Below are 24465 nucleotides of genomic sequence, written 5' to 3'. Positions count from 1 at the left end.
CCAAGGAGGCCCCACAGCACTGACGGCTGTGCCGCACTATAAAGCCCCAGGATACTGTCCCTTTTTTGGGGTGGTTACTGAGCCTCCACATGGCCTATGAGGACAGCAGGCAAGGGAGTGGTACCTTCCTTTTGCAAGAAACAGGCTCAGAGGGCAGCCCAGGTGGCTCAGCGGCTTAGCGCCACCTTCAGCCCAGGGCGTGATCCTGGGGACCTGGGATCGAGTCCCACATCGGGCTCCCTGCATGGAGCCTGCTTCTCCCTCTGCCTGTGTCTCTGCTGCACTCTCTCTCTCTCTCATTAATAAATAAAATCTTAAAAAAAAAAAAAAAAAAAAAGAAACAGGCTCAGAGATTCGGTGAGTTGTTTAAGCTCTCCCAACAAGCCAAGCAGCACAGAGGCCTCCTGACTCTATTCTGTGCTCTCCCCGTGGCACTAGCAGAGCAGCTTGCAGTGAGCCCCTAACTACCCCCCCCACACACACACACAAAGCATCCTAAAGCCCTTTCTGCAGGACATTGGTGGTGCATGGTTTCAGAGGGCAAAACTACTACCGGTGGATGGATGATATTAATGGGGTAGAGTACAGAATGAAGGAAACTTGCTACTAGGTCACGGGGTGGCAGGGCCCTGCCTGGAGGAAAGTGAGCACCCCATTCCAGAGGTGTACAAGAGAAAGCTGGCCCAAGGGCCTCAGAAGGGATTTCTGCACAGGTAGAGAGGTGGGTCAGACCCTTCTCCAAGCAGCTTCCACTTACAGGATTATACAGACTTCAGAAATAAATTATAAACAAATATATAAAAATAAAATTATACAGACTTTAAACTTTCAGTTTCTGCTCTTTCAGAAAATGAGATTTCAAAGGGTCAACAGCAGATCTTGAAACAACTACCCCTGGCAAGTAAAGCCCATCTGTTGTCATTCCCCTGCTCACCGGGCTACAGTCACAGTTCTGGTTGTGACCATGGAGGACAAGGGCAGATGCTGAGTGCTTCCTCCAAATCAGCTTGTCGAACAAATTATTGAGCCCAGGGATCAGCTTGAACTCTGCAATCATTCTGTGAACCTGGATGGAGTGGGAAGGCAAAAGCATTATGACAAATGTGCTGCCAAGATCCAGCAAAGCCTTATGCTTGGCATGTACAAAATAATCTTTAGGAAAGAAAATGATGATCAGTAGGGACTGCTGAGATTTAAAGAAAATACCCCACTGAGCCTACCCCTCTCTCACCACACTCCCACTATGCACAGATACACTTTTATTCTCTGCTCATGGATCCCCACAATACTCCTAGGAGTCCCACTATACGATGGGTCCTTTCTTAAGAACACAAGTTTGGATTCAGAAACCCCTAGGTTTGACTCCCAGCTCTAGCACATACAAAATTTGTAACCTCAATCAAATTTCTTAATCCTAGCTTGTTCCCTCCTCCTATCATTAAAAAAATAAAAATAACCCTCTCATGCTTCAAAGTAGGATAAATTTCAACTGGAGGCAAGATAAACATATTTTAAAAATTTAAATGCTCAATAGCCTAGGAAAATCTATGCAAAGACTAAAAAAAAAAAAAGATCACACTTGAGAAAGACTTTTTAAAGTATTAAGTATATTAGGTAAATCTAGAAGCCAAGACAGAAAACCATTCAATTCAACCATATAAAACTTTAAAAATTCTATATGGCAAAATTTATAATAAGTCAAGTCCTAAGTCAAATAGGAAAATGGAGAAGATACTGGCAATCTGACATCACAGGTAAAAAGCGAATTTCCTCCATAAGGAATCCTACAAATCTCTGAAACAAAAAGACTACCCTTAGGAAAAAGTGGGCAAAAGACACTGACCGGATAATACAAGATATTCTTCAATATATGGTAAGTGCTCAGCTGCACTTAAAATACTAAGAGAAATTCGAATCACAACCACTTTTTCACTTTTCAGATTAGCAAAGATAATACTACTGTGTTGGTGAGCTGGGCCTCAGGCATGCTCATACACAGCTGGTGAGGGGGCATATTGGAGGTAACACAAGAAGGAGGAGGACATTTCAGTAATACCTGTAAAAACTACAAATGCATATTCCCTTTGATGAGTGATTCTACTTTTTAGGAATTTATTCTCAAGCAGATCCACATATGTACTAAATGACATATATACAAAGTTGCTAATGGCAGCATTATTTGCAATACAAAATAGATATAACCTATACTCACATTAATGGGGATTAGTTGCATAAATTATGGATATCCATTCAGAGGGGTATAAGGTACCAGTAAAAAAAGAATTGCAGTTTTTTTTCAGACGTAGTGAACATTTACCAAGATTCAACATTAAGAAAGCAAATATGTATATAAGTACATGACTGCATTAAAAAAAAAGAGGAATATATTTGCTGTTATAAGCATAATATGTCTCTAGAAGGATACATGAATAACTAGTAAAATTAGATGCTTCCTAGGAGAACCAAAATGTTCAGGATCAGAGGAGAGAAAGGCTTGATACCTATTTATACATTTTAATATAGAACTATGAGTTATTTACCTATCAAAAATATTTTTTTTACAGAAAACAAAGCTATTACTACTTCTCAGGGCTACTGTAAGGATAAGGTCAGAAAAGGTATGTAAAGTCCTGAGCACAGCGCCAGCGCTTATTAATTCCCATTTTACAAGGGGAAGGGGAAGTTGAGGAGGACCAACTCGGGCAAATGGTAGAAATGTCACCCTGATTCAGGTATTCTAATCCTAAAGCCTGACTTTTTCAGACCCACCACAGGTGTGCATATATCTCAAGAGACCAGAACTTAAAAAAGATGGGATTCTGGGTAGCGTTCTTCTTTGAGCCTGAGTCCCTTGACAAAAGATGAGGGATAACAAAGCTGCTGAAAGGATTCAATGAGGTAATGTGGGGGAAGCTCAGGGCCTGATGTATAGGAAGTACTGCATGGATTATTTACTTTAGCACCAGAGAAATGGAGCCTCTGACTTCTAGGGAGAGTTTCCAGTATAGTGATTTCAACCATACCAAGACTGGTCAGAGAACTTGGTCTGAATGCACAATAATAAACACTCTAAGAAGGAGCCTTCTGGGAGACCTGGCCAGGGAAACCCTTCCCCTTGCTGTCCCCATCTCAGCGAGGTCCATGAAACCATATCCCCACAGTGCCGGTCACACAGCAGGAACGAGTTAATGCTGACTGTGCAAAGGCGGCTGTGCCAGCTTTACACTGGTTCTCAGGTGGACAGGATCCTGAGCCCAGCCTACAGTCCTTCTAGGGAAGCAGTGGCTGTAATCATACAGTTTAACTACAGACCACAGTGACTAATTCATAAAGACTTGGAACAGGAAAGCTCAGGGAGTAGGGGACAGTCATGGGATAGAGTACAGAAAGCAGAGTCAGGGTGACGGAGTTTAAATCTTGGTTCTACCGATGCCTGGAGCCTGAGAGCACAGTCCTTTTTGTACCTTGGTTTTTTCAAGTATCAAGAGAGAAGAGAGTCACCACCTGTTTCATAACTTACCAAATACCTGAAAATTCAAATATGAATAACTGTGAAGTGCCTCAAAAAAGGTAAAAGCACTCAACACATGTAAAGCACAGTGACTATTATTTTTTTTTATAACAAATATATTCTATACTGAAGGAAGGTGCTTTGATACTGTGGAGGTCAGGGTGGGATCTCATCCAGGGTCCTGGTTTTAAATACCAGCTGCAACTTGACAACCCCAAGTTCTATCTCTAGGCCGGAACTCTCTCCTAACTCCAGGTATGGGTAATCCAGGTGCCAATTCTAACAAATACTTCAAACCTAACTTGTTCAAACAGTATTCCTTGCCTTTCTTTCTCTCTACACCTCTGTCCCCTACCCCAACTCCCTAACTCACAATCTTAACCATCTCAATAAATGGCCCATCCATCCCCCCACCTGCTTGGGCCAAAAACCTTAGAAGGAGTTAAAGAAGTTACCCGTAACCCCTTTCTCATGCCCACATCCAAACTTGGCAAATTCTACTTGTTCTACTTTCACAGAATATATTCACAATGTAAGCACTTCTCACCACTCCCCTCCACCAACATGCTGGTCCTGGCTACTATCATCTCTTTCACACAGCAGCCAGAGGGATGACTTCCTCATCACTCAGAGTAAACACTAATGTCCTTAAAACAGCTTATGAAAGCCTGATACAATCTGGCCCCGGCAGTCCTTCCCTGCCCCCCTTGCTGCTTATTCCAGTCCATGACCCCTCTTCCCTACTGTTCCACCAACCCACCAGGCACGCTCTCACTTCAGGGCTTGCTCCCTCTACCTGGCAGGCTGCCTTGGGGATCAGCATGCCCAGCACCCTCATGTTCTTCAGAACATCCCCCTATGGGATATCATCTTTTCAGTGAGTCTTCTCCCTGGCTATCCTAACCAAAATGGCAGTAACTGCCTCTGTGTCTCACAGAACTATTGTGATGGTCCAGAGTCTGACTCAAAAAGGAGCTTAAGAACTGTTGAGTGCCCCACCACCACCACCAGCCACCACCATTTTTTCATCCACAGGACAATTAGCTAGTGGAGAAAGCTATTTCTCCCTTATCTTGAAGAGGAGCACTATATACTTCCAGAGCCCTTTCTCTTTTTGTAGATTATAGGTCCTTGCTCCTCCCTCTTGGAACTGTTTCAAGGCTCAGGGAACCCCAGCACATTTGGAGCCCCCAATCCTTACCTAGTTTTTATAACCTGCCCCGGCTCCGGGCTCTGGTCCATCACCCTAAATCCCCATCAGATTGGCAACTTTTCTAGTGCATCTACAGGGTGGTAATCTTGCTACCATGACCCTTTATTCTTCATATTAACAAGGTAGGTATTATGGCCAAGTCACCAGCTGCTGCCCTGGGCACCAATGTTCTGCCCAGAAATGCTGCCCACAGCAAGGTACAGTGGAAAAGACTGCGGACTCTGGAATGAGACTAGTTTCCTGATGTGTAAAACAGAGAGAAGGAAAACGAGCCCTATGTTTTGCTGGACTAGAGACAGCCATCCTGAGAGGTGGCCTAATGGAGTACTTGGCATGCCACAAGTGCCCAGAAAGCATTTGCTCCCCATTCCCCCTGTTCTGAGGCATGGTGGGAGGGGCCCACCTGGTTTCGCTGACGTCCCATCAGCAGCACGCAGAGAACATAGAGCACTTCCAGTTTGTACATGATTTCATGCATAATCTTCATTGACTGTGGCAGCTGGGTCCTGGTGGAAGTGTGAGGGAGGCCATTCTCCTCAGAAGCCCCTGGGGGAGGGAACACAATGGAGGCTGAGACAGCCACCGAGAGAGAGGATTGAGTCACTGCTTGTTAAGAAACATGTCTCTATCCCCTCAAAACCACTCTGGACAGACTTGAAGTAACAGAGCCATCAGGCTGGCCCCTGAACCCATGATAGAGACTTTGAAAGCCACAAAAACCCCTCCAGGCCGACAGAGGTCAGGTGAGCTTAGAAACTTAGAAAAACTGACTTCGTGTATCACAAGAAAAATAATTCAGTATGTATGGTGACATGTTAACTAGACTTACTACAGTGATCATTTGACATTATATACAAATATCAAATCATTACGTTGTACACTGGAAGCTAATGTAATGTTGTATGTCAATTATACCTCAACAAAAAAGGGGAAAAACTAACAACTCTGCGGTTTCATTCTATTTCATCAACTTTAACATAGCAAAATGCTGTGATACAGCCAACACAGTAATGCGATCTATCCCTTCTCCCACCACCATCAGAGAGTGCCCCCCACCTAAGTGCCCAGACAGTTACCTAAACAGCAAACTGTGCCAAACTCTCTTCAGGCCACAAATGACTCTAAGTACTTGGTTCCTCTGCCTAGATTCTATGAGGAGGCACTGAAAGACTGAGAAGGACCATTTTCCAAGACTCTTCTCTTTTTCAAAGAACCATCTAAGGTTCAACTTTCTAAGGCAGAGTTGGCACTACAATTGCTATCAGTGATACAGATGAACGCATTATCTACCAGCAGACTTTCATTTTACTCAGTTTCATTATTAATAACAATGGCAGCAGCAAAGTAATATTTCTGGGACACTTGCGATGTGCCAGGCATCGTGTTTTGGGCAGCAGTAAACCATCACATTTATTCTACTACCCAGTTAACAAACAAGTCTCAATGAGCCATGCACACGCCAGTGAGGTGTATTCATGGGAAGGTGGCAGAGCAAAGTGTGAGGACTGAGGGCTCTGGAGTTTCAACTTGCTGGCCATGTGACACTGGGCAAGTCATCTCCTCATGAGGCCTCAGACTGCCCTGCAGAAGGGAAGTAACAGTAGTACCACCATGACAGCCAGGGTGTCTGTCTACAGGGTAGCTGTGTGGAGTAAATGAGAACACAAGAAACACCCAGCACCTGGTTCTTGGGGTAAGCCTTCCTCTTAGGTCCCTATTATTTTAACAGAGCACTAGCCAGAGTCAGGAGACCTTAGGGTTTACTTCCCCTCAGTTTTCCTCATCTTTACAGTGAAAGGATGAAGCAGCAGTAACTACTAAGATCCTTCCAAGCTCCCACTGGAACTGCTGCCCTAGAGGCCTTTTGCAAAGGGCCAGGAAAACTATATGGAACAGAGCAGAGGTTATCAAATAATATTTGGGCAAGGTGCATGCAAAGAGTCTGGTGACTTCTGCAGGGTGATACCATGACACAAGAACCCAAGCTACTCTGCCCTACAGATATGGAATTATTTTTTCCAGCCATATTATGTCACTAATATAAACTCCAGGAGACGACCAGCTGTTGAGTAAAGTCAGACTGAAGGGCAGCACAGCCCAGGCATGAAGAGCATAGACCCCAACCAGCCGGCTGGGTCTGAACCCCAGCTCTACTGTTCACCAGCTGAGTGGCCTTGAGTAAACTGGAGGATGTCACCATGCTTCAGCATCCATCCTCACCTGTAAAACTGGGAAAATAGCAACAGTACCGATCTCTTACCCATGTCACAAAGATGAAAGGATTTAATATATTCAAAGTGCTGAAAACAATGCCTGGCATGTGTAAAGAATACATAAGTATACGTTAAATGGAAGTAAAACACTTGAGTTTTTCTGTGAATGCTTGCTTGCTACTTGTTTTTTTTTTTTTTTTTCTTTTTAATCTGCAACTAAAAGTGGCAGTGGGCAAAGATTGAAGAAAAATCTACTGGAGAAAACCGAGCTGAGAAAATTTTATCTCAAAAAAACACATATTTTCCTGCATGTTGGGAGAAAAATCATAATTACTCAATTTCCATGTTGGGACTCCTTGGCCCAGCTCCCAGAACAGTTTAAGAGTCAACTGATTTGTGGAGAGAATCTGAAGAGCTATCATGTAGATCCTGCCACCGCTGCACACTTGCTGCATGGCCTTGAGAGCCTCGGCGTCCTCATCACCTAGCTCAGGGGGCTCAGGGCCGACTGCAGGACAGGATGCCTACAGGAGGAGCAGGCGCAGCGAATGGCACACAAGCCCTCCTCAGTAATAAACGTCTGTGGAGAAAGAGAAACACAGGCAGCTCGGACTCTTCCCCGAGGCATTGCCCATCTTTCATGCCTGGTTTTGCACAGGCCTGACGAGAAAGTCTCTGGGATAAGTATTTTCAAAAAAAAAAAAAAAAATGCAGTTCTTAAAGCAATGGCCAGAGCTTAACAACAAGGTTAACTCCCAAGGACAAGGATGGGCAAACTACTTTGAGAGGCCTGTGCTTCCCTCCACATGTCTTCAGCTCCGCAAAACTGATTCAAGGGGTCTCCACCCTCTGTGTGTCTATACTGCACTCTGGAGCACATGCACTCTTTTTTTTTTTTTTAAGATTTTATTTACTTATTCATGAAAGACACAGAGAGGCAGAGACATAGGCAGAGGGAGAAGCAGGCTCCCTGTGGGGAGCTCGATGAAGGACTCCATCCCAGGACCCCGGGATCAAGCCCTGAGCCAAAGGCAGATGCTCAGCCACTGAGCCACCCAAGCTTCCCTCATTTTTCCCCCTAAAACAGCTTTGAGCTATAATTCATATACAACTCACCCACTTGAAGTGTACAATCAGTGGTTTTTAGCATATTCACAGTTATGCAGCCATCACCACAACTGATTTTAGAGCATTTCTGTCACCCCAAAAAGAAATCCTATACTCACTGGCAGACTACCCACTTGCCACCAAACCTCTCATTCCCAGACATCCATTAAAGTATTTTGTTGGAGAGGATGTGGAGAAAAGGGAACCCTCTTACACTGTTGGTGGGAATGTGAAATGGTGCAGCCACTCTGGAAAACTGTGTGGAGGTTCCTCACAGAGTTAAAAATAGACCTGCCCTATGACCCAGCAATTGCACTGCTGGGGATTTACCCCAAAGATACAGATGCAATGAAACACTGGGACACCTGCACCCCGATGTTTCTAGCAGCAATGGCCACAATAGCCAAACTGTGGAAGGAGCCTCGGTGTCCATCGAAAGATGAGTGGATAAAGAAGATGTGGTTTATGTATACAATGGAATATTACTCAGCCATTAGAAACGACAAATACCCACCATTTGCTTCAACGTGGATGAAACTGGAGGGTATTATGCTGAGTGAAATAAGTCAATCGGAGAAGGACAAACATTATGTGGTCTCATTCATTTGGGGAATATAAATAATAGTGAAAGGGAATATAAGGGAAGGGAGAGGAAATGTGTGGGAAATATCAGAAAGAGAGACGGAACATAAAGACTTCTAACTCTGGGAAATGAACTAGGGGTGGTGGAGGGGGAGGAGGGCGGGGGGTGGGGGTGAATGGGTGACGGGCACGGAGGGGGACACTTGACGGGATGAGCACTGGGTGTTATTCTGTATGTTGGTAAATTGAACACCAATAAAAAAATAAAATTATTAAAAAAATAAAGTATTTTGTCTCCTACGGAACTGCCTGTTTAGGACATTTCATAGGAACAGAATCATATAGTACATGACCTTTTGTGTCTGGCTTCTTTCACTTAGCACAATGATTTCAAGATTCATTCAGGTTGTAGCACGTATCAGTACTTCATTTTTTAAATTGTTGAGTAACATTTTAGTGTATGAATGGACCACATTCTGTTACCCATTTAACAGCTGATGGACATTTGGGTTGTTTCCATATTCTGCAGCTGTGAGTATTCATGTATAAGTTTTTATGTCAACATTTTTCATTTCTCTTGAAAATATAACTAGGACTGGAATTTCTGGGTCTATGGTAACTGTTAGCCTTTTGAGGAACTGTTTGAAAATTGTCAGACTGTTCCCAAAGTGGCTGTATCATTTTACATGCCCACCAACAGAGAATGAGGGTTCTGATTTCTCAATATCCTTGCCAACACTTGTTATCATCTGTCTTTTCAATGACAGACATCCTAGAGGTATGAAATACTATTTGATTACGGTTTGAATTTGCATCTCCCTGATGGTTAATGATTTTGAGCATCTTTTCACATGTATTTATTGGCTATCTGGACATTTGCTTGGGAGAAATACCCATTCAGGTCCTTTGCCCACATTAGAAATGTACTGTCTTTTTACCACTGAGCTAGAGGAGTTCTTTCCCAAGTCCCTTATTACTATTATTAGATATATGGTCTGCAGGTAGTCCATTTTTGCAAAGAAGCCAGTTGGGATTTTGATAGGGACTGTGTTGAATCTGTAGACTGACAAATAGGCCAACACATGGAGTACTGCTACCTTAACAACACCGAGTCTTCTTATCCATTTACATGAGATACTTTATATTTATTTAGGTCCTCTTTAATTTAACTTTTTTTTAATTTTTATTTATTTATTTATTTATGATAGTCACAGAGAGAGAGAGAGAGAGGGGGGGGGGCAGAGACATAGGCAGAGGGAGAAGCAGGCTCCATGCACCGGGAGCCCGATGTGGGATTCGATCCCGGGTCTCCAGGATCGCGCCCTGGGCCAAAGGCAGGCGCTAAACCGCTGCGCCACCCAGGGATCCCAGTCCTCTTTAATTTAGTACTAAAAATGTTTTATAATTTTCAGAGTAAGTTTTGCATTTGTTAAGTTTATCCTTATTTATTTTTTGATGCTCTTATAAATGTTTTCTTAATTTTCATTTTGGTGTGTTCATTACTACTGTAAACAAATACAACTGAATTCTGTATATTGACTGTATTCTGAAACTCTGTTGAACTCACTTGTTAGTTTAGTGGGGTTTTTTTTACTGGATTCCTTAGGGTTTTTGTTTTGTTTTTTAAAGATTTTATTCATTTATTCATGAGACACACACATAGAGACAGAGAGAGAGACAGAGAGAGAGAGAGGCAGGGACACAGGCAGAGGGAGAAGCAGGCTCCATGCAGGGAGCCCGACGTGGGACTTGATCCTGGGACTCCAGGATCATGCCCTGGGCTGAAGGCAGGCACCAAACCACTGAGCCACCCAGGGATCCCCCCTTAGTTTTTTTTCTATGGGAGATCATGTCATCTGTGAAGAGACAGCTTAACTTCTTCCTAATGCAATGTCTTCCATGTCTCTTTTTTGCCTGTCTAGCCAGAGCCCCCAAAACAATACTGAGCTGCAGTGGCAGGAACAGGTATCTTTCCCTTGTGCCTGATCTTAGTAGGGGAGAAGGTTTCATTGTCTGGGCATGAAGTATACTGGCTGCAGGTTTTTGTAGATGCCCTTTAACAGGTTGAGGCAGTTCCTTTCTATTCCTAGCTTGAGTGCTTTTATCATGAACGGGTGTTGGGATTTTGTCTGATGCTTTTCTGCATCTACTGAAATGATCAAAGTTTTTGTCCTTTGTCTACTGATATGGTATATACATCAACTGATTTTCATATACTGAATCAACCCTGCATAAATCCTCCTTACTCATGTGTGTGTATATGTATGTGGTCAAGTGTATAATCCTTGTATGTTGCTATAGTTGGTTTACTAGTATATTCTTGAGGATTTCTACATCTATATTCATAAGAGATATTGGTCTGTGATTTTCTTGCCGTGTTTGGGTATCAGGCTAATAACGACTTCATAATATGAGTTAGGAAGTGTCTCCTCCTCTTCTATTTTGTGGAAGTCTGTGACATACTGGTGTTAATTCTTTAAATGGTTGGTAGAATCACCAGGGATGCCATGTAGGCTAGGGCTTTTTTTTTGGGGGGGGGGTAGCTTTCTCATTACTAATTCAATCTCTTGTCATAGTTCTGTTCAGATTTTCTATTTCTTCTGTTCAGATTTTCTATTTCTTCTCAAGTCAGTTGCAGGAGTTTTCGTCTTTCTCATCACTGTCCATTTCATCCAGGCTGTTAATTTGTTGGCACAAAGTTGTGTACAGTATTCCCTGAGTCCCTTCTATCTTTGTAAGGTTGTCATGTACCCTCTCTTCCATTCCTGGTTTTAGTGGTTTGGATCTTTTCTTTCTTTCTTTCTTTCTTTCTTTCTTTCTTTCTTTCTTTCTTTCTTCTTTCTTTCTTATCAGTGAAGCTAAAGGTTAATTTTGTGGACCTCTGCAAAGAACCAATTTCTGGTTTTGTAGCTTTTTTCTATTGTTTTTCTAGTCTCTATTTCATTAATTTCTACTCCAATTCTATCACTTCTATCTGCTTGCTTTGAGAATATAGCTTGCCTATTCTTTTTTCAATAACTTGAGAAAAATTAGGCCACTGACTTGGGATTTTATTTTTTCAGTTTTTTAAAATGTAGGCATTTATAGCTATATATTTCTCCCTTAGCAGGTTTTAGTTGCATTCCTTAAGTTCAGTATGTTGTGTCCTCATTTTCATTCGTCTTAAAATACCTTTTAATGTTCTTTGTGATTTTGTCTCAGAACCACTGGTTATTTAGAAGTTTATTACTGAATTTCCGCATGTTTCTAACATCTGATTGCTAATATCACTCCACTGGGGTTGAAATACATGGTCTGTAGAATCTTTTTTTTTTTTAAGATTTTATTTATTTATTCATGAGAATACACACAGAGAGAGAGAGAGAGACAGAGAGAGACACACAGGCAGAGGGAGAAGCAGGCTCCATGCAGAGAGCCCGACGTGGGACTCGATCCCGGGTCTCCAGGATCACACCCTGGGCTGAAGGTGGCGCTAAACCACTGAGCCACCTGGGCTGCCCTATGGTCTGTAGAATCTTAATCCCATTCCCTCTGCTGAGGCTTTTAGATGGCCTTGTATATGGTCTTTGCTGGGGAATGTTCCATATACACATGAGAAGAATATGCATTCTGCAGGGGTTGGGTGGCATGTTCTATATGCCTCTAGTAAGTCTAGGTGGTTTACAGTGCTGCTCAAGTCTTCTATTTCCTTCTTGATCTTCTGTCTAGCTGTTTGCTCCATTATTGAAAGTGGGCATTCTAGTCTCCAACTATTACTGTTTAACTTATTATTGCTCTCTTAAATGTTAGTTTTTGCTTCATTTATTTATTTTTGGCTCTGCTGTTAGATACATGTTTTATGTTTATAACTGCTATATCTTAACAGACTCACCCTTTTATTGTTATAAAATAGCCTTTTTATCTCTGATGACATTTTTTTGTTTTAAAGTCTCTTTTAGTATTAGCCACTCCAGCTTTCTTATGGTTGCTCTTTGAAGGATGCATCTTTTTCTATCCCTTACTTTCAACCTATTTTTATCTTTGAATAAAAAGTATGCCTTGTGGGGGCTGGCTCAGTCAGTAGAACATGCAATTCCTGATCTCAAGGTTTTGAGTTTAAGCCCCACATTGACTGTGGAGCCTACTTAAAAAGAAGAAAAAGGGGAAAAAGAAAAGAAAAAGTATGCCTCGTATAGGCTGCGTACAATTGGATCTTTTTTTAAAATCCAATATGGCAATCTGCTTTTGGGATGAACTGCTTTTCTCCATTCATATTTAAGGTTATTAACAACAGTTGGATTTACTTCTGCCTTTCTACTTTTTGTTTTCCACCGATCTCATGTGTTTTTAATTCCTCTATTTCTCCTGTAACACTTTCTTTTGTAGTAAGTGAATATCTTCTGGTATAAACACTAATTCCTTTAATGACTTTCTCACTGTATTTTAAAGTTACTTTCTTTGCAGCTTCTATAGGGTTTGCCACATACATCTTAACTTGCTACATCTTTTCAGATTTATACTGAGTTCCTCTACAGCTCTATTCCTTCCCCCCTTTTGTGCTATTACTGTTCATGCATACTACATCTACAGACGCTAACCATTCAACAACATATTGTATCATACACTGCATACATTGTTATACAAGTGTTGTAATTATTACTTTATATAATTTTATGTCTGTCCACGAAGCTAAGAAAAGAAAGTAAATATTAACAGAATTTGTTATACTGACCCTCTTATTTACCATTTTGGTTCTCTTCATTGATTCCTATTAATTCAAGTTACCATCTTGTATAATTTCCTTATTGCAATACAACTTTAGTCCCACCCAAGCTCCCACAATTTGGTTCCAAAGAGTTTCTCTGTGCTGTTACTGTCAAGTGTATTACTCTGTTATGTCACAGATTCAACATTATAAACATATGGTTTTTACATAAACGCTTTTTTAATTTGTTAAGGAAAGGAGAAGAAATATGTATTTATACTATCTTTGATGATTATGTAATTACCTTTACTAATGCTCTTTACTGTTTTGTGTATATTTAAATTACTGTCTGAGGTTACTGCTTTCAGTCTGAAGAATTTCCCCTGGTATTTCTCATAAGGTGAATCTATTAGTAACCAATTCTCTAAGTTTTTATCTAGCAATTTCTTTATTTCACCTGTGTTTGTGAAACAAAGTTCTGCTGTTGAGAGTTTTTTCTTCAGCACTCTGAACATGGCATCCCACGGCCTTCTGACCTCTACTATTTCCAGGAAGTCAGCTATAAATCTTATGAGACATTCTTGAAAATTAAGAGTTGTTTTTCTTTGGTTACTATCAAGATTTTCTCTTTGTCTTTCAGTATTTTTATAATGATGTGTCTGGGTGTAAATATTTTGAGTTTAGGCTACTTGCGGTTCTTTGGGCTTTTCAGATAGACACATTAATGCTTTCCAAGTTTGGGAAATTTTCAGCCACTATTTCTTCATATATTCTTCCTGCTCTTTTCAGCAAATTTTTCATTCTAGTTATTTATAGTTTAATAACCACAGAACTTCCGTTTAGCTCTCCTTTATATCTCTTTACTGATATTCTCTATTTGATGTTGTCACAGATTCTCAAGCTGCTCCTACTTCTTTAAGCATAGCTTCCTTTAGTTCTTTGACCATCCTTACACCGGGTGCTTTGAAGTCTCTGTTAAATCTGGTATCTGGACCCTCCCACAGCCAACTTCTGTTGCCTGCTTTCTCCTGTGTCTGGGCCATGCTTTTTTGTTTCTTTGCATATTTCATAAACTTTATTAAAAACTGACATTTTAGGTAAACAATGCAGCAACTCTGGATACTGATTACCCTTCCTTCTGTTCAGGGCTTGTTATTTCTTTGTTCAGTGACCTGGCTAGCCTATTTCAATAAAACCTATTTCTCGATGGACTAGTCAGGTCTTTGGTGTTTTGCCTCAGAATGTGCAGCTATGGTGTGTTTACAGTCTCCCTGGATGAGTGTTTTAGCAGGGCTTTCTATGGCGCTTTCCTTGATCTCTCTGTTAAGATTTCTACCTCATCTGGTATGGAACCCAGCTGTCAGACTCCACTATTCCTGGCTGAATGCTCTACTTTTGACAATGCCTTAGGGCATAAAGTACTCCAAAGTCTAATCCAATTAAAATTGGGCAAAGGTAGTTTTTTAATCTGAGGTTTATTTTGACCTCAGAAGAGCTCTGCTAAACTGTATGTCTGGTTCTTGCCGGTAAACTACCCAGCCTATGGTTTAACTTTGTTCTCATTTAAGAGCGAACAGCCTACTTTTATTTGCTTGCCACCAAAATCTAGACTGTTACTGAGAACACTCTTAGGTTTGAACTTCCCTACCTTCTGTTCTTGCCTATTAACTCTCCTCTTGGCAAAATCTTGGCACCACTACTCTGAGAGGGTCAACAGACACTTAGTCTTCTCAACTTCCCTCTCTCCCTGCATGGAATCTCTGTCCTACAGTGAGTTGGGGCAAGGGCAAAAGGGTCAGAAAATTCTTGCTTGCCAGGCCTAGAACATAGCTTGTGTACTGAGTGTAGCACAGAGGTGGGAGGGCGGGCAAGGGAAAGGAGCCCCTGGCATTATGTGAAATAAGTGAATTAAATGAAATAAGTCGGAGAGTATAATAATATCACTTATATGTGGAATCTAAAAAAGCTAACTCAGAGAAACAATAGAATGCTGGTTATCAGAGGCTGGGAGAAATAGGACGATAGTGGTCAAAGGGTACAAACATTCAGTTATAAAATTAACAAGTTCTGGGCATCCAATGTACAGTACGGTCATTATAGCTAATAATATTTGAATGATGCTAATAAAGTGGATCTTAATGTTCTCACCACAAAAAAGAATGATAATTATGTGATGGGATAAGGTGCTAATGCTATGACCATAACTATTTTGTAATATATAAATATATCAAATTAACATGCTATACACTTAAACTTATACAATGTTATAAATCTATTATATCTTAATAAAGTTGCATTGGGGAGCCCCTGACCTGAAGGGTACAGTCATCAAGAATTTAGCCTCTTCAACTTGGAATTGGAGGGAATGAAAAAAGCTGGTAGGTCTGCCCTCCTCCTTAACAGTGATATCATATTCCTTATTTGGGAATCATGTCCTGTTGAGGGTTATCTTTTTGGCCACATCTGCCTACAGTGGAACCTCCAACAAGCAAAACTTCAAATGTCACAGACTCAGTGTTCTGAATTTTAGCAGATTATCTTAAAGATTTCCTCGTTTACTGTATGCTCTTAGAACAACTTCCATAGAATTTAAATGGATTTTTTTAAAGATTTTATTTATTTATTTATTCATGAGAGACACAGAGAAAGTGAGAGGCAGAGACATAGGCAGAGGGAGAAGCAGGCTCCATGCAGGGACCCCGACGTGGGACTCAATCCCGGATTTCCAAGATCACACCCTGGGCCGAAGGCAGCGCTAAACTGCTAAGCCACCCGGGCTGCCCTACATGGATGGTTTTTGTTATTGTTTATAGGTTTTGTTTATAGTTGCAATGGGGAGCAGGTCCACAGAGCTTCACACCCTGCCATCCTGGAAACAGAACTCCTTTTCACTTTTACAGTGAGAATTCCTGGGTTTGTACAATCTGACCCCATCCTGCTGGCTAGGATCAAATGCTTCAGGGTTGAGCAACAGACCCAAGATGGGCCAGAGCCCTTTACCACAAAGCTATTGCTGAAACTAAGAGCCTACTCATCAGAACAGTGAGAAGAGAACACCAAAGAACCATGGAGAATGAAGAGGAGACATGGAAAGGACTCTGAGTTCCTAAAAATGGTCTGGTTATTGGATTCAGCCAGTCCCTTCTCTCTGCTTTCATATCCACTGAGAGAGTTCAAAGAGGTTTCTGTCACCAGCTTTCAAAAGTATCTTAACAGTTATGATCTAGGACTTCCCTAAAGAAATTTCTTTGAACAAATTTTAATTAATCCTCCTTGGAAAAGAGGTCAAGAATGGCTCCAAGGAGTCTAAGGGAAAGGTCCCCACCTCATAGAAAACGGACCCCAAGTACCTTGATTGTGCTCGGATTCCTCATTAGCCACTCGCATCAGGGCATCCAGCACCAAAGCATTGTCTAGCCATGTGTACCACTCCTCCAACTCCTGAAGGAAACTAGCTGTGCCTGTTGACTCTGATACCTTTCGAGTTGCAAGCTTGCAAAGCCGCTCAACAAAGCCAGGGATGCTGAGAAGGGCCGCTGCCAAAGAGAGAATAAAATAGTGCATTTTCAAAACAGAAACCAGCTCTAAAGATCTGAATAAAGGGCCTGTTCCTTACCTGCATGATAGGAATGATTTTTAATCTGACAGTAGCTAGTCAGAGTTTCCTTTCAAAATGAAATGCTAAGCCAAGGTAAAACAGTACTTAAGTTACAGAAACAAGTTCAATAGCAGGTGTAGGGAAATAGGCTCTCTTACATCTACTGGAGAAAATATAAATTGGAATCACTTTAATTTCTTAAACCTGTATGTCTTTGAGCCATTCGTTTCTGGGGATTTCCTGCAAAGAAATAACCAATCACATGTACAAAGATATTCACTGATGTGGTTTCTGCAACAGCAAAACGGTAAAGATGATCATCAACAGCATATCTGTTAAACACAATAAATTCCACTACAATAGAATACGACAAACACTAAGAACAAAGATATATATCTTTACATAGAGTGACTCAAAAAAATGTTTAAATTTACTTGCTAGAGAAAAAATTACTAAATATTGGCTTAAACCCATTTTCTTTAAAAATTTGCTTCTTTAAAATATGCACAGAATATACATATAAACAATGAAGGTTTTACAACAAGATGTTTATGTGGCCATTCCTGAGTAAGAGAGGATATATATGCTATTAAAACCACTTCTCTCTAGTTTGATTTTCCTGTAACAAACATGTACTAGCAGGAAGAAAGGAGGGTTTTTTGTTTTGTTTTGTTTTTTTAAGGTAAAGAACAAAACTGAATAATCACCCAGCTCTTATTTTCCCTAATCCCATTTTGGTCACAATAGTAAAATGGAAATTCTGATCAGCATAAGAGAACATAATAAACTGAGGAGGCAGGGGAATGCAGGTGGTAGATCTTTGATCTATCATTTAACCTTCTTTAAAAATAAGGACTAACATCTCTATGTATTTGCTTATACATGTATTAAATTTTCCTGGAATGACAGAAAACACCAGTGGTTGCCAAAGGCAAAGAGAATTAGGCCACTGGAAATAAGAGTGTGATGGAGAAACTTTTCAATGAATGCCTTTTCGAATCTGTAGATTTTTTTTGAACCATGTGACCGCATTATCTAACTGAATTAATAGGTACTTCATAACAGCAAGATTTTACTATTAATTTGGGGGGTATAATATGGTGTCAGGGTTATTTTTAACAAGAGTCACTATCTTGTGTAAACACTGCAATATATGCAGGTTAAATTTCATGATATCTGAGATTTACTTCAAAATAATTCAAAGTAGAGTAGGGAAGAGTGAATGGGGATACAGATAAAGATACTGACAGGTGAAGCTAGGTGATGGGTAAATAGGTATTATTATTATTTTTTAAATGTTTTGGTTATTTTTTTAAGATTTTTTTTATTTATTTATAGAGACACACAGAGAGAAAGAGGCAGAGACAGGCAGAGGGAGAAGCAGGCTCCATGCAGGAAGCCCGACATGGGACTCGATCCCGGGTCTCCAGGATCACACCCTGGACTGGAGGCGGCGCTAAACCGCTGAGCCACCCAGGCTGCCCAAACAGGTATTATTACAATGTCATATGTGTCATACGCATGTCTCTGTGTGAAGAATTTAAATGAAAAAATTTTAAGTAACATTCAAAAGAATATTAAAGAAAAATTTTCAAAAATAAAACAATTACAACAAACTAATTAGTTATGATTATACAAAGTCATATAAATTCAGTTCCAGCACAGAGCTCAGCAAATAATCTTAACCCCCTTTCCATCCTCTATAAATTAGTGACTATCATATCTGACCTCATTTTTTTAAAAAAGCTAATTAAAACTATATTAAAATTAGCTTTTCCTCAAAAAGTTGGACACAAGGGCGCCTGGGTGGCTCAGTCAGTTAAGTGTCTGCCTTCGGCTCAGGTCATGATCCTGAGAACAATGTCCTGGGAACAATCCCCATGTTTGGCTCCCTGCTCAGTGGGGAGTCTGCTTCTCCCTCTGCCCCTCCCCTCTGCTTATGCTCCTGCACGCTCTCTAATAAATAAATAAAATCCTTTTTTAAAAAAGTTGAAAATAGAATTACCACATGACCCAGCAATTCTACTCCTAAGTATATCCCCCAAATCACTGAAAACAGGTGCTCAAATACATACACATACACACATAGTCACAGCAGCACTACTCCACAATTGTCAAAATGGGGAAACAACTCAAATGTCCATCACCAGATGAATGAATAAACAAATTGTGGTATATACAAATAATGGATATTATTCAGCCATAAAAAGAAATGAAACACTGATGTGCTACAGCATGGATGAACTTAAAAAACATCATGCTCAGTGAATGCAGCACGATACCAAAAGTCACATACTGTAGGATTCCATTTCTAAAATATCTAGACAACAAGAAAGCAGGCAGTTGCCAGGGTTGGGAAGAATGGTGAATTTCAGTTGTTTAATGTGTACACAGTTTCCTTTTGGAGTAATGAAAATTTCTCAAAATAGATGGAGATGTGCTTTCACAAACTGTAGACATTTATTTGGTTATGTGACATTCACTTCAATTTAGAAAAAACACATGGAGATAGCTTTTTTGTTTTGAGATATCATTTTTCACTTATTGGCTTGAGAAGTTTAAAAAAGGTGTTGTACTGGGAACAGCGTATAGAGTGGGGGAAGATGAACCAGTAAGTTCTTCAGAAGGTTAACCTGTGAACATCTATCAAAGCTTAAAAGGGAAATATCTATCTAGCACATCATACTCCAAACACAAGGCTGTTATCTGTAGGAACAAAGATTTAAAAATAAGTCAAATTTCCATCTATCAGGGATTGGTTAAATAAATTGTGGTATGCCCAAATATTAGAATACTCTAGCTGTAAAAAGGAATCACATAATTCTATATGTACTGGAATAGAATGCTGTGCAAGATAAAGTAAACAAAGGGCAGGATGGTGCCTATTTTATACTATCATCTATACAGATAGGGAGAAGCCAATCTCTTTCCCTCCTCCACCCCCCTGACTGGACACGTACAGAATTTCTCTGGAGGGACATGTGAGAAAATATAAGAGGGTGCCACAAGGAAGAGAACAAACTTTCTACTATAGACCCATATATATTTAAGAAACTTCAGATACATAATACTTTTTCCCAAAAATAAAGAGTGGATTCTATATGAAATCTTTCCAAAGCTGGATTTTTGCTCTCAAACTCTTTTCTGCAAGGATAAATAGCTGCAGTTTCTCTATTCCTCACAAGACAGTTCCTAAGACCTAGTCTTCCTACCCTGCACACTCAACACAGCCCCTCAGATGTGAACTGCCCAGCATTCAGGGTTCTGGGATTCCCACCCCCACCCTGGAAATTCCTGCACCTTTGTGAATCATTCATCTCTTGAAAAAGTGATGAAAAGCTAGGGGAGCTCTCCCCAGGAAAAAAAAAAAAATCATTGGCCTAATTATGCTCATCAAATTATACACAACCTCAGGGAACTGGTACCCAGTGTCACAGTGTCCTTCTAACTCGCACAGCCTTACTGACAGTGATCACACACTATGGTTAATGTTATACTGGTTGACAATTGAAACACCTACAACTTCTGAGAATTTCTGCAAAAGCAAACCTTTTCTCTCCTCATATTTGTAAAAACATCAGTATTTTGAAATATTCCCGTAAACTTTCCTCTTCAGTTTTGGCCCTACTTTCCAGCTGAGAGGATTCTGAATTCTGTCCTAGCTCACATGTTACAAAAATAAGCAACTCTTAGCTTAGGGTCACCTATAAATTGATAATTATCTGGCCTGTGACTTCATCTACATCTTTGACTAAATTTTTGAATGATTTTTTTCCCCCAATGAAACCATCTGTTCCCATCCGAATGGAAAGAAGAACAACTGGTAATTCTAAGAAATCCAAAAAGGGCTCAAACATTTTTATTTTTATAGGAGCTCCAGGAAGACAGTATAAATCATTATTTTGCTGGGCAAGAAAACAGCCACGGTTTATTCAAAACAAAACAAAACAAAAACATGTCCACTTTCCATACTATTATGGACCAAATTGTGTCCCCTCTCTCAAATTCCTATGTTGAAGCCCTAATTCATAATATGACTGCATCTGGATACAGGCAGGGCCTTTAGGGAGGTAATTAAATGGGGTCATAACAGTGGGCCCTAATCCAATAGGACTGGTGTCTTTATAAAAGAGGAGGAGACACCAGGCATCTCTTTCTCTTTGTACATACAGAGGAAAGACCACCTGAGGACACAGTGGGAAGGCCAGTCCACTGCAAGCTAGAAAGAAAGGCCTCACCGGAAACCAATGCCAACACCATCTTGATCTCGAACCTCTAGCATCCAGAATAGTGAGAAAATGAACTTCTGTTTTTTAAGCCACCCAGTCTACAGTATCTTGTTATAGCAGCCTGGGATGATTATTACACATGCCTCTATTTAAAACTATTTAGTACTGGAGTTCAATTAAGGCATGACAACACTGAGAACTAAGATCTTTTCTCACTGTACTTGTGATTTAATTATGTTCACCTTGACCTTCCCAGGGCATGTGGCTGGAGAAAAATATGTGTGGGGTGGGGAGCAGGGAAACAGAAGTTATGGTCAGAAAGCTGGGAAAGGTCAGACCCTGTACATCATGTGCTAAAATACATTTATTAAAGCTTTAACCCAAAAGCTACAAGCAAACATCACATATAGATTATCTCATGGGTTAGCCACATAGGTATACAAGTGAACCTAGACATTTTATGAAGACTTTTTTTTTAAATGCCCAAATCAAATAAATCTGAGTTTGGGGTTAACTCTCCGTGAACTAAAAAACCAACTAGCTAAAAAACCTCCAAGAATGATGGGCAATGCTAGTTTCACTTAAGGCAGCTTACAAACAGGTATGTGAAGGTAATCGATACCAACAGGATAAAAATAATCTTCCAGAACAGATTCCTTAAATGGGAAACTAAGATGAAAGTGACTCAGTGCCCCCAGCACACACAAGTATCCAATGACGAACCTTTATGACCCTCAGCTTCCCAAGCTATGCAATGGTGATGCTAATCTCTTTTTCATAGGGCTGCTTGGAGGAGTAAATAAAATCATTTCTAGGTAATGCAGTTAGTTCAATGTTTGCTACAAATGTGAGCTTTTGTCAGTGTGTCTATTTTTTATTTTTTAAAGATATTATTTATTCATGAAAGACAGAGAGAGAGAGGTGTAGACAGAGGCAGAGGGAGAAGCAGGCTCCATGCAGGGAGCCCGATGTGGGACTCGATCCCAGGACCGCACCCTGAGCCAAAGGCAGATATCAAACTGCTGAGCCACCAAGGCATCCCTGTCAGTGTGTTTAAATCAGCTTTAAGGTATAATTTAATCATAACAAAATTCACACGTTTTTAAGAATGTGTATTTTATGATTTACTAAAATGAGTACTCCTTAAAAGTCATAAGAAAGGAGGGAGGGGAAGAAAAGCCTACACAGACCAAGGTAGGCCTTGGATCTATGGATTCAGGAAGGAAAATCAGCCTGGAGGGAACCACCAACCTGGGTCCACAGAGTTCATATATTTCTGTTTTTACATATGACTAAAACATGTAAAATTATATTAATAACCTAGAAATACAGTCATGACCATCTAGTGTTCATAACTAAAACCAGAATGTTCACCAAGTTAACAGAGGACTCATATTCAGTATTTAGAAGGGAGGCTGCTGTGTAGCACTTAGCAATTCTATAGAGCTAAGCCCGAGAAATCACATATCCAGTCAACTGGACTTCAGAAACAAAGTATTTGTTTTCAAAGCATCCTCAGGGCTGCCACAGGATGATCATCACTCTCTATTACTGCTTTTTAATGCTAAGTTTTCATTATTTCACCTTGGTTATTCAGTTAACCCAACATATAGCACAAAACTTTATGTTGCAGGCTGTTCATGTTCAAGAATGAGCTTTTAAGACACATAAATATTTTAGTTCAAATGTGGATCATCTATACTCTTACAACCAAAACAGATATATGCCAAATTTCCCCCAAATCTGCTTAGACCAGTATAGAAATAGAAGAAGTTCTCTTGCTACCAAAAAGCAATAGGTAGGGAAGTAATTAACATACTCACAGGGTTCTAAAATCAAACAATATGTAAAATAATACATTAAGAAGTCTTACTTCCACTGCTGTCATTTACCTCATTTCCAGCCACCCCCAACAGGTAACTATTTCCAGTTTCTTGTGCCTGCTTTCAGTTTATGCATACTCTATGTGAACAAATATTCCCCCCGTCTCTGCTTACCACACCAAGTATCATACTATACACACAGCTCTGCATTCCCCTTTTTAACAGTAATATATCTTGGAGATATTTTCCTGTATCAGTACACAGATATTCATTCTTTTTTCTTAAAAATTATAAAATTTCCCATTATATAAATATTCTAGAAATTAAGTAGTCTTGTTTCTGGTCTTTTGTTACTACAATTTTGCAATAAATGACCTTGTATATATTACATCCTATATACCTATAGGATAAAAGCCCAGAAAAGGCTTAGTGATCAAAAGGTATGTGTATTTGTAATTCTGATAAACATTTTTTTTTTTTTTGATTTTGAGAGAGAGAGAGAGAGAGAGAGAGAGAGATGGTGGGGAGGAGAGGGAAAGAGAGAATCTTAAGCACACTCCATGCCCAGTGCAGAGCCAGACATGGAACTTGATCTCATGATACTGAGATAATGACCTGAGCTGAAATCAAGAGTCAGACGCTTAACCAACTGAGTCACCCAGGTGCTCCTGGTTCTTAACTTTTTTGAGATTCTGAATCCATTCAAAAATCTGATAAAGGTTATGGACTTAGCCTCCTAAAATAATGAACAGATATACACAAAATTTACATACTCTAAGTGGACCCTAGGAGCCCTCACATAAATCAATCTCTAGGGATACTGAAAGAGCAGATAATTTACGAAAGGGTCTCAGAGCCACAATCTCAAAATTCTGAAAATTTAAGAGACTTTACCTTGGTTGATTTCAGCTGCAGAAGGCCCCAAGCTCAAGCTCTTCTTCTGCTGAGCATTTTTGGCAAGTAGGGTGTGCTTGTCATCATTCCCTGTATCCATCTCTGAAATGGTAACAGCTAGAATCCGGCAGAAATTAGCAAGCTGCTGCTGATCAAAATTGGATACTAAAGAACTCAGATTGGGGACTTCATCTAGTCGGATCATTTCCTACAAGAGACACAAATAAAACAATCAGCATGTTCAGTTCATTTGAGACTGGATGTGTCCTTCCCTTTGCATTCCCCTAAGAATGGGACTTGGTGCCAAACCACTTAGGTCCAAATCCCAGCTCTGCAAACTACAGCTGTGCAAACATAGGTAAATTATGAAACTTCTCTAAGTCTTTGCTCAACTGCCAAATGGGACTAACATACCCTTTAGGACTGGTTGAGGGTTAACCCCTTTGAATACCACTGTTCTTATTTCTCTACCTTTGCTCATATGGGTCATTCTGCCTATCTAAAAAAGAAAAGAAATGCCTACCACACAAGTTTTATCACTCATAAACTGCCATTCTTCCTACAGATGTTTTCTTTTTAAGAAATAAAATATTTCAAATATAACTGAAGGC

At 40.2% G+C, this 24465-nt stretch overlaps 1 protein-coding gene across 1 annotated transcript in view; it reads right to left on the bottom strand.

The window, feature by feature from the left end:
• Positions 1 to 24465, bottom strand: part of TRPC4AP (transient receptor potential cation channel subfamily C member 4 associated protein) — a 71717-nt gene that overhangs the window by 10401 nt on the left and 36851 nt on the right. Inside the window, exons 7-10 of the mRNA XM_055343756.1 lie at positions 23855 to 24062; positions 16661 to 16846; positions 5128 to 5294; positions 935 to 1066 (exon numbers count right to left, since the gene is read on the bottom strand). Coding sequence (XP_055199731.1) covers positions 935 to 1066; positions 5128 to 5294; positions 16661 to 16846; positions 23855 to 24062 — 693 coding nt within the window. The remainder of the gene's footprint in view (positions 1 to 934; positions 1067 to 5127; positions 5295 to 16660; positions 16847 to 23854; positions 24063 to 24465) is intronic.

This window comes from Nyctereutes procyonoides, unplaced genomic scaffold (genome assembly GCF_905146905.1).
Source record: "Nyctereutes procyonoides isolate TBG_1078 unplaced genomic scaffold, NYPRO_anot_genome, whole genome shotgun sequence".
Taxonomy (NCBI): Eukaryota; Metazoa; Chordata; class Mammalia; order Carnivora; family Canidae; genus Nyctereutes; species Nyctereutes procyonoides.
Note: the sequence above shows the minus strand (reverse complement) of the source record. Positions and strands in the feature narration are given on the sequence as shown.